The following is a 12,583-nucleotide window of genomic DNA, read 5'->3' as shown; positions in this document are numbered from 1 at the left end:
TCCTATTAAAGCGCACTCAACAAATCCTTAGTGAGCAGCTCTACTTTCACATCCTGGACAGCCCTCCTTCCTCTCTTCACTCCTTGGCGTGTTTCTTGTCTTCAGCACTGTGACTCGGGGGCTGGAGAGATGGCCCAATGTGTAAGCACTTGTACCGCTCTTGAAGAGGATGTCTGTTGGGTCCCTTGCACACACACCAGTTGTGTCACAACTGCTGTAACTCCAGCACCAGGATATCTCATGTCTCTGGCCTCCACGGGGACCAGCACTCGTGTTCACACACCCACATAGACACTCAAATACATATAATTAAAATAACTCTTTTAATGAAGGTTAGGAAACTCTACTTTTATACTAAATTTTTCATGATGCAAACACATAACGGTATGTTCCAGATGTCTGAGTGGATGGGAAATGAGTTTGTTAAATACATAGCTTTCATATTTTAGTACTGTAGAAGTATTTGGATAATTTTTATTTTAAATCAATCTTACACTCTCCCTCATTCTTTGTTGCTTTTATAGAAGCATTAACAAAATTTAAAATCTGCTATTTATTAACCTTCAGTTCTAAAGAAAGGAAAACCACATATCTATTTTCAATTTACTATATTGTCTTAAGACAAGTCACTAATACAGGCTTGCATCTTTTTTCTAAATTAAGTAACTACTTAAAAATACTGTCATCTTCAAGTGGAAATAAGAAAAATAATCAAAACAGATGCACATTAAATCTCATGTACATGTTTAAGAAGTTGGGTACTTGCATTATTTGTTGTTTGATTTTTCTTGAGATATCACCCAGGCTAGTCTTCACTTGCCTCCCTCTCTCCCTCAATGGTAGGCAATACCAACTGTAGGCACCACTGGCATACCTAAGTGAAGAACCTTTTTATTTTGAAATAATTTAAAACTCACACGCACGTGTAAGAAATAACAAATCCTGGGTCTCCCTAATGGTAACCCTTTAATAACCATGACATCACTACCAGAATCAGATATTGGTAAGATTCACGGGGTGTTCAGTCTTGCTATGTCACGGGGATGCGGTAGATGAGTGTATTTAGTTCTGTGTAGCATTATCACATGTCATTTCTGGGACACTGGCACATCATGACCTAGAGCAGGAAGATGCACAGCTCCCCCTGCCCACTTCCATAGATACAGCTCTCTCCTCGTTCCTCCCCAAGGCTGGCCTGCTCTCCTTTTCCAGTTCTGTCAGTAGAAGAGGTTCTAAGTGAACTCACACAGTGTAGACCTTTGGGGTCCTCCCCTCACCCAGCAGAATTCCCCTGAGCTGTGCTGAGTGCCTTTAAAAGTGACTTGCTAAGAGGTCATCTAGGGTCTTTCCACTCACCACTTGGCCACGGCCATTTATCAAAGTATGGTGGCAGGGTAGGGCACATGGGATCTGGAGACCCACAGCACGGAGGCAGCTGTGCTTCTCTTGTTTCCCAAGGGAAACTTGGGGACATAGCCCAGGCCTTACTGCTTACCCCTTCAGGCTTTCAATCAGGAAGTGTGAATTCCTTTTCTGCTTCCTCTTAAAGGGGATTGTCTACCTACATAACGGTCTCATTTCTATTGGTCCTCTCTCTAGTCAGGTCTGTCTTCCATTCTTTGACTCACCTAAATTTTCTATCCTGATCATTTTAAACAAATTATGTGATTAAGCTTTAAATGAGGTGTCTCCAAATTTATGTTTTCTCAGAGAGGGATGGTGGTTTGAAAGTCTGGGGCCTCTTGTTCCATTGGCCTTGTAGTCAGTGGCTGTGGACCATGAACAGTCAGCAGTGGTCACAGTCATCTTGCCTTGCTTTACCTCAGAAGTAGTTTTTCAGCATGCAGTTCATCTGGAAGCTCTGAATGCCACCTCTTGAGATTTCTGGTACATTCTGCTCCACTCATACCAAGTCATTTTGTCCCGATAAACATTTATTCGACATGTGCATGAAGTGTGTTGTGCATAAGCTTTAAAGAAGAGTCTTTACCCTGTTGCCATGTGGAGGACTCTATTACCTCTAGGGGGCGGTTGTTCCTGAGTAGATTTTTATTACAATACAGGAACAGTTAACTGCTGGCCAGCCTGCGTGCTGTGCTCATCTGAGTGGTTGAAATTCAGTATTTTCCTCTGTCGGTGTTAACAACCCCAGACTATCTGGCCTTGTACGAGGCAGGTTACACTTCTGGTGTGGGACCAAGTTGGCTATATTAATAATCATTCTGTCTTCATCTAGAAGCTGGGTCAAAATACGTGCATGGTAGCATAGAAATGGATTTACTTTGCAGAATATTCATTCAGTGACAGCATGCAGTCTAACTGGCATGTCACAAACTCTGAGGAGTACACATGCACCCAGAGCACTTCCTAGAAGTTATCACTCACCCCTGTACACCTTGGTATCAGGAACTCTGAGGCGTGGCTTCCTTCATGCCTTCCTTATGATCTCTCCAGTTTGCATCTCCGTGGGGATCCTTACAGCCAACTGACTAGGCACCCACCTGTGCCAGGCACCGCAGGTGCTTCAGGCAGCGAGTTACTTTATGCGGCCCAGTGCTTCCATGTGTTGTTACCATTTTGTTTCTAATTTCCTTGACGCGGCCTCCATCAGGTTTAGCTACTTATAACTGTGAGACTGATAAATTCCTGGCCTTGGAGTTGTCATAGTCTCCTGCTTCTATATTTCTATAGTTTTCCCAAGCCACTTTCAGACTCCTCTAGTTTTAGGTGTTTTCTGAAGCGAAGCAGGATACTAAAGGTATGATAATGGTCTAGACAAGTAAGGAGGGTTAGTAGGGCCGTGTAACCAAAAATGTGTGTCCACCCATAAATATCCAAGAAAAATAATTCTTTTAAGATGGTACCAAATACATGTAAAGGGCAGAAGATTCTAGTATTGTGAGTAGATAACAGACAGTTGTGAACTGTGAAAAAGTATATTATCAGCTTATTGGTTCATGATGGTGCAAGTTTTAAATGGAAAGTGCTGAGAACACAATGTGTATTTGTAGAGTAGGGTGCGCATGTGCGTGTTGTGGTTTCTTCAGCCAGAATGTTTAATTTAGGCTCAGTGAAGAATCTTGAGAGGACACCAGGAATATTTTATAACTTGGTGTTAAAATGTTACATTTCTATATTCATATGCATAGCTCTTTAAAAAAAATCAAAACAAAACACTAAAGAGCAATTTGAGTTGATAGCAAAATTAAGAGGAAGACAGATTTCCCATGTGTATGTGTCCCCTCTCCATTTTAACACACACACACACACACACACACCGTGGGGGGGGGCAGTGATAGCTTTTTACTTTTTCAGTCTTGAGAAGAATGTCTTAAGAAAATGCTGGGGATTAACTAACAGTTTAAGTCTTATAGATGGCCACCTGAGCTTGTTCCAGTGAGACAATTTCTGCATAGCACAGGTTGAGAGGACCTTTTTTGAATGGTTGGGGCCAGAGATAGTTCAGAGTTTGAAGCATGCCTGAGATTTGACTTGTGGGCCATCCCTAAGCTGAGGATCCGCAGTCTGAAATGTATTCAGAAAGGTTCAGCTTTAGGGGAGGTATGTTCAGCATGAGCTTCTTTACAATGTGCAACTCATTTCTTTTCCTATATTAAGATTGTTAGTCTAAGTTCATTTTTTAAGTAGCTCTAAATTCTTACTGATGTATTGAAAGCTTCTCACTGTACCATAGAGTTCCTTTTACTCTTCTGTTGAGTTTCCATACAGTTAGAATACAAATTCTAATTCAGAACCTAAGTCCACTCTGTCTAAGAATCCAGTTGATTCTGCATTGCTGAGTACCCATTCTCAAGGGTAGATATTCTACAATTTTCAGCGTATTTTCTGTGTGATTAGGTACCAGAGGTGGTGTCGCCATGGTTGATTTAAAGGGGAAAGCAGGAGTGCAGTGCTGTGGTAGTGCTGATCTGCATATATTGACTCCCGGACCTAGAGAATTTCTGATTGCTTTAATTTTTAGAAAGTACATATTAGTAACTGAAGAGGAGAGAAGGTAACCTGGGCCTTGTCACAGTCGCCTTGATTCAGCGACATTCTCTGGTCATATGTAAAGAAGCCAGACTAGAATGTCTAATGTTCAGCTTGGGACCAGACCCAACTTTTTAGTAAGGTCTTTTTAAAACAAGAAAAAAGTGTGTGTGTGTGTGTGTGTGTGTGTGTGTGTCCATGTCTGTGTCCATAAGAAGAAGGCATTGAAATCCCTGGAGCTAGAGTCACAGTCAACTCTGAGTCATCTCTCATGGATATCAGGATTCAACCCTGGGTCCTCTGCAAGAGCAGTGTGTGCTCTGAACTGCTTAGCTTACCTCCAGCCCCACTAAAGTCTTTAAAATAGAGACCTGAAGATGTAGAAAACCATACCTACATCTGTGTCTTATAGGGAAATGAGTAGATACAGTGAATTTAACAACAGTAGTAAAACAGTGAACTTTTCAAAATATTTGCTTAGTTGGAGTACGTTTTGGCTTTTGACAAAATCTAAGAAATGCAGAACAAAATTGATGGATTATTCTTGTTTGCTTTCCTGTTTAGCAACAGGTCCTCTAAGGTTGATGGGTTTTTTTTTTATTACGTTTTGAATTAAAGCAAATTCTATAATAGCAGTCATAAGCTGCAGTTTAGTTGGGGACACTGTTATATATTCGGAAGCATAATGGCTTTGGTTTTCTGTGCGTGTACATGTGTATGGGTGTACATGCACCTGTGTGCATGCCGAGGCCAGAGGTCAGTGTCAAGTGTCTTCCTCCATCCTTTTCCCTTGCTTTTTTGAGATAGTCTTTCACTGAGCTCTGACTCACCATTAGCTTGGACTGGCTGGACAGCAGCCCAGGGTCTGACTCTAGGTCCTTATGCTTTTGCAGCAACCAGGCCATCTCCCCAGGACCCTTGATTTTGGTTTGCTTTTACTCACAATTGTACCTGCGGCGTGCTCATTGTAAATAACAGGACGTAAAAGTTATATACCAATCCCATTATAAGAACTACTCTGAAAGAATTTGTGTAAGTAATATGACATGAAAGTAGAAGGGGGTGGGACTTTTGGAGAGGAAGGAGACCTATTAGAGTTTCAGGGGATGGCAGGAGGCGGGGCAGGGACATTTCAGCAGGAGGCAGAATAAGAAAAAAAAGTATAATGATGTATGTATGAAAAATGCCATAATGAAACTCTGACTCTGTCTGATGACTTAAATAATTTTAAAAATTGAAATGAAAAACCCACAGTGGCACTGGCAACAACTCAGAATGTTGTGTCAGTGAAAACCTGTACAAACCATCCTGTTTTCAAGTTGAGATGTCTATTCAGAGCATCGCTGTCTACTTACAGATTAATTTGCGCCTCATCTTGGTGAGTGGAAAGACGAAGGAGTTCCTCTTCTCTCCAAACGACTCTGCCTCTGACATTGCAAAGCATGTGTATGACAACTGGCCCATGGGTGAGTACAGGCTGCTTGGTTCTTTGTCCCCAACTTGCTTGACACGTTTTGAAGAAGTACTGAGGGCATAATACTGATTCTTGACGGAGCCACTCCCCTAGATTTTGCCTTTCTCACCACAAAGCAGTGAAGGAGCAAGGGGTACAGAGGCCATGTTTGCCATAGGCCTAGCAGGGTGTTCAGTGCACATCCACCTCCATGTGAATCAACTTCATACCAAAACACAGAAGGAAAGAGACTCTTTACTGTGGCAGCAGGCCCCGTGGGCTCCTCCATGTGTGGCCTTTTGAAAAAGAAGCTTGAAACAAAGCTGACCTGCAGTTTATGTTGCATGCCTTCTGTGAACAGGGTCCAGAAAGAGCGAAATCTCTGCATTCTTTCAGCTCCACCACAGTGAACACTTTGGGGGTGTGTCTGTGGTAGCTCCTCCCTGTCTAGTGATGCTCTGCCTTCAGTAAGTCCTTAGAGCTTGCCCATGGCATGTGCCATCTGGTACCACTGATTTAGCCCGTCTCATTTAACTGTTTCCAGTATAAAAGATTGAACCCAGGACCTTGTGCATGCTAGGCAAGTACCCGATTACCAAGCGGTATCCCTTGCTCTCTTTTTTAGAAAGTCTCGCTAAATTCCCTGGGCTGCCCTCAAACTTGGAATCCTCCTGCTTTAACCTCTCCAGTATCTGGGATTACAAGCATGTGCCACCATACCGAGTCTGTATTATATGTTTAGCAAAATCAGTTCCAGCCTCTCTTCTGTATGGATTAAAATTACCGTCACTAGTCTGTATAACAAAGGAATGCTTGGCCATACATACTCTGTAAACAATGATTTTAAAGGCAGTACATGCAGAGTAATTCGTATTGAAGCAGAGTGGATCACCTGATCTGATCTAGAGGACACAGTGCAGTCAGAATGCCCAGGAAAAGAGGGGGCCTAGGAGAAGGCAGGCATAGCACAGGTGCCTGGAAATGAGTAAGAGTTACTCTCTTGGACTTGAGTACCTGGATCCAGGTGATGTTGTCAAGTGCATGCACATAAGTTGTTTTGAACACTCAACAAAACAAAATCTTGGTAGAAGCTTGCCTCCCTTCCTTTCCATTACTCTAGACTGTGTCTGTTTCCATTATCTCCCACTGAAAGCAAACCTAGAGTTACTGAGAAAGGTAAATAGGAATTCTCAAATCTTAACTAAACACAGAGCTTCAGTTGTTGCAGCAGCAAGCTGATGGGAACTGCCATTGAAAGCATATCCTGCCTGAGCAGCAGTCCTGTGAACTGAGGTCTTCAGATGGTAGTCGCAGTAGCTACTGAGCCACCCGTACTACCACTGGCAGCAGTTTGTCCCAGCTTCCATGTCATGTTGGTCAATTGGCGAAGACATGACAATACATCCCTCAGCACCTAACGTAAGGAGCCCTAAGAAAGTCTTTGAGGAACTTGTTACTGCCCTTGAGCCAGGCACTGAAACATTGTAACTTTCTGCTAATTACTGATAACGGAAATTGATTTTCAAATGATAGATCCCTTTAACTAAGACAGATTTTCCCCAGCTCATTGTCTAACTTCAGATTTTTGAGAGGCAGACAGTGTTTTGCAGCTCTTTGCTACTTCTTAAGGAAGGTGGAAGGAGCAAGGGCTGCAGTGCCTGGGCGGTGGACACTCTGGGCCATGGAATGTGACAGTGCACAGCCCCTGCTGTGCTGTGGGCCCCTAACCAGTTCGTCTCTTTCAGACTGGGAAGAAGAACAGGTGAGCAGCCCGAACATCCTGCGACTCATCTACCAAGGCAGATTTCTACACGGGAACGTCACGTTAGGAGGTAATTGATATTCTCTCCTGCTATATTTTAAATGACAGTGCCTTTACATTTACTAAAAAAGATGACTTGAGAATCAAGTTTGAGGTCCCCTGCTTTGGGTGTGCCTTCTCCCTGTCAGATGAGCCCTGCCTGCCAGTGTGCAGACCTACTGTGTTCCAGGTGAATTTTGTTGAGCTACCGGATGATATAGTCTAGATGTGATGCTCCTAAGCTAAAACCCATCACAGACCAGACACACTTAGGACAGCAACTTCTCATGTGAATTGGGAAATTGCTTGTTGTGTGGGTATAAAGTAAGTAGCTGCTGTGGACACAGTGATCCTCACTTCAACATAGCCACTTTGTCTTCTAAGCCTAACTTGAGAGCTGCACTCTCTTCTTCCTCAGGCAGATTGTTCTTAGCATTTGGTTACTGTGTGTGTGTTGAGCTTTTTTATGCATCTGCACTAATAAACCTCTACAGCACTGAATATGACCAGACACCTACCTGCCCCCTCTTCAGGTTGCTCTGTTACATGGGACAATAAAGTCCTCTGTAAAAAGACTTGAGGGTTAGAGCTGGTGACTTCAGTGACTGACAGGGGCACATTAGTGAATTACTTCCGAGTCTAGGCTCACATGTAGCCTAGTTTGTAACAGGGTTAAATTTGATCCAAAAACTACTGTAGTCTATAAGAAGTAACTGCCATTTAGATGTAGAATTTATTTGGCTTGCTTCTCTGTAGTTTTGCCTAATTAGATCAACCCTGTGGTGAGAGTTGGCTGTTGTTAGCCTCCTGAATGTTTTATGCATATATTAATGGTGGGGCCATCTTTTATTTTTTTAATTCCTATGGTTCAAACAAGACCTTGAATTAAAATTAATAAATAAAAAAAAACTGATTTTTGGTTGGATTGACTCTTGACTCTGAGTGAGTCTCCATCTCCCTCTGAACAGTGGTCTCTTAAGCAGTTTCTGCCAGCCCAGTGTCCTGGGGTCAGGTTAAAGTTCATAGGATTTGTGCTAAAATCAAGATGGTTCATTCATTTTCATTAAATTACAGTTTTAAAACTATTTTTTAAAAACTTTTAGAATAATCATCAAAATGACTTTTCTCATTGTGACCATTGTGTGGCCACCAATCTTTTTGGAAGCAAATTAAAGGCCTTGCAGCTTTCATGATTTAGACAGGTGGTGTGGAGTACGGTAGCCCTTGGTTGACCAGTGTCACCTGGGACTTGGTTAGGCCGGATGCTAGCACTCCACAGGCCAGTGCCGCTGGGTGCTTGCTTGGACCACATGCTAGCACTCCGCTGTCTGCTTTCTAGGCTGCAGGCTTCCTTTTTTGTCACCTGTACAGCAGTGGCAGGTGTTTTCCAGTATTTCCACAGCTGCTCTGAAAGTGTGAACTTGCTCAGTAACTTGTGAAGTAGATTTAGAACCTAGCTACAGATCAAAGGCAGAGGTAATTGTAGGCTTTTTAATAGAATCAAAAATAGTTGACAACAGTATTTTTAATTTTTTTATTTTGTTGCTATGGAGGACAGGGAAACTTGATAGAGTCAGTTCTCTTCTCCAGCTTTACCTGGGTTTCAGGATCAAACTCAGGTCGGCAGGCTTCTTGCTGAGGTACCTCTGCCTGCTGAGCCATCTCACCAGCTCAGAGAAAAGAACAGCCCAGTTATGGGAAGAAAAGGAGTCCTTGTTGTAGGTGCTGTTCAAGCAGTGGGGAAGGGGAACCAGTGAGGCTCCAGGCAGGTGGACAGCCTTCCCACTGGGGCAGGCAGACACAGGAGGAGGGCTGGGCCTGCTCATTCTTTGCCTCTCCCCACCCACTTTAAGACCTGGTTTCACTGTGTTGTGCAACTTAGCCTAGCATAGGCTCCAGCAACTCTCCTACCTCAGCCTCTTGAGTAGTCAGACTACGGGTATGTAAGTAGAGACTGTGCATTCGCTTCCCGGCCGCCCAGACCCAAATAATCATACAAAAACTATATCAATTACACAACCATTTGGCCGATAGGCATATTTCTATCTAGCTCTTACATCTTAAATTAACCCATTTCTATTAATCTGTGTATCACCATGAGGCAGTGGCCTACTGGTAAGGTTCCAGCATCTTTCTCCTTCAGTAGCCCATGTAGCTAATATTCTGCCATACCATAGGCCAAAGCAGCTTCTTTATTAACCAGTGGTAATAAAACATATTCACATAATAGAAAGGGGAATCCCACATTACAGGTCCATACAGCTGGCTCTGTCATTCTGTGAATTTCTGTGATTCACTCAGTTTCAAGTTTAAATTTGTGGTCATTGGGTCTCTTTAAACATTCCTGAGTCCCCTTCTTTTGAGTTAATCACATGGAATTTTACTCTACTGAAGGAGAGGCACGATGATAGCTCCGCTGTGAGGATGATGGTCAGCTGACCCTCTGACAGTCTCTGGGGACCAGAGAGAGTGGGTCATCACCAGGGCACTCTCCTTCATTCTCATTCACTTACTTACTTTTGTGTGGCTAGGAGTGTAGGGCCTAATGCATGCTGTTCAAGTCTTTTGCCTCTGAGTTAACAGTCCAGCCCCAACCCTGATAATCATTTAAATGCAGATTTCTGCACTTAACCATTTTCCACCAGTGTAACTTTGGAGTTGAAATGCTGGTGGTGTAAAGGATAAGTTGAAATCCTATCTTCTGGATGTTGCCCTGTGTATAAAAAGGTCTTCCATGAAGGAGGGCATTCCAGTTTTCTGGCTTCTCCTTTACCTTCTGCTGCCAGTAGCTGTGCCTCCTGTTTGCTGTTGAGTTGGGTGCAGAAGAGAAGTGCCAGCCATGCAGCTGTGAGTCAGTGACAATGCACGGACAGCTAGCAGTTGGTAGATCTGCATAGAGCATGCCTTGAAAAGCAGGGCACAGACTAGTGCAGTGAGATTATAGGTAGAAGTATGTGCTTACTCTCAGATAAGACAGATTCCTGAGTCTTTCCAGTGCTGAAGCTATGAGAGTCACTTGTAACTGTACACTCCCCTGGGATGAGGAAATGTCCCCTTGTGGAGGAGCCACAACCTGAAGCCATTCAGAAACCGGCAGTGTTTCTAAGTGCTTTCATCCCTGGCTAGTGATTTCACAGAATGACGTGTGTGTAACAGTTTGTTCCTTCTTTTTTTATATAGCATTAAAACTTCCTTTTGGCAAAACAACGGTGATGCATTTGGTGGCCAGAGAGACCCTGCCAGAGCCCAACTCACAAGGTAAGCCTACCCTGGAAGATGCCTAACTTGAGCCATCAAGACATCATGCCTGCTTCCACTTAGACATTCTGCTGAGAAGGAAGTTTTCATAGTATATGAATTGAGCTTATGGAGCAAGTAACCAGGTGGTTTTGAAGCATGCCAAGATGAAAAGGTTTCTTATTTACAGGGCTGTAGTTTTTTAAAGCAAGCTTTGGGCCAAGCTCAGGCTGTTTTGACTATGCCTCTTCTTTTGCCTCTCCACCCGAGACCCAGTTGGCTAAAACAGGCTGCCTTTGTTTCCCCAGGCCAGAGGAATCGGGAGAAGACTGGGGAGAGCAACTGCTGCGTGATCCTGTGACGTGTCGCCAGCATGTGCCGAGTCTGTTGATGCTGCTGGGACAGAGGAGGTTCAACAGCGTCCCACACCTATAGGACAGTCACCTGCACATCCATGGGGCTGAATTACTCGGGAACTCTGTCATCTCTTCTTATAAAGTAAAAAGAACCAAGAACACTCTCATCTGGTCCTTTATTCCTGTCTCTCTTGTCTGTGTTGAGCAGTCTGAAATGCACAGTGGTCTCCAGGGGAAGTCGCCTTGCTGCCACAGAGGCTCATCCGCACAAGTCAGAAATCAAGTGTTGAAGTACAGTTTGCAGTGAAAAAAGATTCTTTTCCTCATCAGCAGAATCTGCCAGCGCCTGTGGTGCCCAGAAGTACCCCGTGACCGTCTGCATTGGAGGACACTCAGCATCACTGAAGTTAGTCACCAGGCCAATCGCACAGGGAAAATGGGAAGGGATCCAAAATGCTGGGTGAAGTCTACCAAAGTCAGCCACTGTGGCTGTCCTCACAGGATATCCAATTGGGCGTGACTGTCCTCACTGCAGCAAAGGAAAAGCCATGCCTGCTGCCCCCAGCACTCTGCAGAGAATACCTCTGCTGCCTACGCCCTGAGTCCTCTTGGCAAGGGGCTCATCCAGACAGCACAGAGGCCAGGCAGCAGTGTGTCCCTAGCCTTAATGTGGAGGGCCAGTCGCTCAGGGGCTGTCACTGCGCAGAAACGGTAGGAAGCCTCAGCAGCAGATCCGATTGTGTATTTGAATATCAGAAAATTGGAAACTCCCGCCACTGTCAGTCATCCGTAACCACGCCCTGCATTATGCTTACTCACTAGGACGGAGGAATCCTTTTAAACAGTCTCCAGATACTAATTTTGTTACTTTATGTAGTTTGCATTTGGAATCAGTGCTTGCAGTTGTATTAAGATCACAAGCTGATTTTTAAGGCATACATGATTAGTAGCACCACTCTTATTTTTACCAATAATTTAAAAATTGATATGCTATAAATAAACAATTTGCACAGCACTAAAGCATGAGCTAATTTCATCTAAACCTGTAAAAAAAAAAGATTTTATATTTTTTTCACTGGGAAGAAATATTCCTGGATGAAATTACAAATATGTGTAGATTATATTTAATAAAAAAAACATAAAATATCTAACTGTAGAATGCAAATATAGATTGGCGTGTAGCATATAGACCAGTATTCCATATCAATAACTTTATCCAGCCTTTTTAAAGATGAAGTTGCAGGCTGCGTTGTGTTCTGTATTTAATGAGGGTTCTTAGCTCTCAGCAGCATTAAGTGTCAATGGTCTCGATGGTCATCTTTGTTTAAATGCAATCAGGTTACTTTATTCATTGTTAATGCGTTGATGAAGAGGCTTTATATGCAGTAGATCTACGAAAATATTGTTCATACTGATCAGAATTAAATTTGTATAGAACAGAGTTTTAAAATGAATGTAAATAGTACTAAACTTTTTCTTTCTGCAACCTGTACTTAATAGATTCCTTCTGTAAACTAAATAAAAAATTGTAGTGCATTTTGTGAGTGATTTAAAGGTCAATAATTGCTTAAGCCTTGTTTAATCTATTTTACAATTAATTTTCTACTTTTCTGGGTCTTTTAAAATCCATTCACTTTGCACTCTGTTGCTAGTTGGGCGTGCCCCGTGTCTTTATCACTTGCCCAGTTGGTGTGTGAAGCACAGCAGCTAGGGTTCTGTCCCCATTACCACTGAGACGTTGCTTTC

General features: G+C 43.1%; 1 protein-coding gene across 2 annotated transcripts in view; it reads left to right on the top strand.

Annotated features, from left to right (window-relative positions):
- Ubl3 (ubiquitin like 3) overlaps positions 1 to 12,373 on the top strand; it is a 43,994-nt gene extending 31,621 nt beyond the window's left edge. For both annotated transcript variants that reach the window (XM_085685199.2, XM_085685201.2), the window contains 4 exons: positions 5,348 to 5,456; positions 7,189 to 7,275; positions 10,425 to 10,502; positions 10,790 to 12,373. In XM_085685199.2, coding sequence (XP_085541325.1) covers positions 5,348 to 5,456; positions 7,189 to 7,275; positions 10,425 to 10,502; positions 10,790 to 10,842 — 327 coding nt within the window. In that variant the 3' untranslated portion in view covers positions 10,843 to 12,373. The remainder of the gene's footprint in view (positions 1 to 5,347; positions 5,457 to 7,188; positions 7,276 to 10,424; positions 10,503 to 10,789) is intronic.
- Positions 12,374 to 12,583: the final 210 nt, after the last annotated feature.

This window comes from Myodes glareolus, chromosome 2, assembly GCF_982192425.1.
Source record: "Myodes glareolus chromosome 2, mMyoGla1.1, whole genome shotgun sequence".
Taxonomy (NCBI): domain Eukaryota; kingdom Metazoa; phylum Chordata; class Mammalia; order Rodentia; family Cricetidae; genus Myodes; species Myodes glareolus.
Note: the sequence above shows the minus strand (reverse complement) of the source record. Positions and strands in the feature narration are given on the sequence as shown.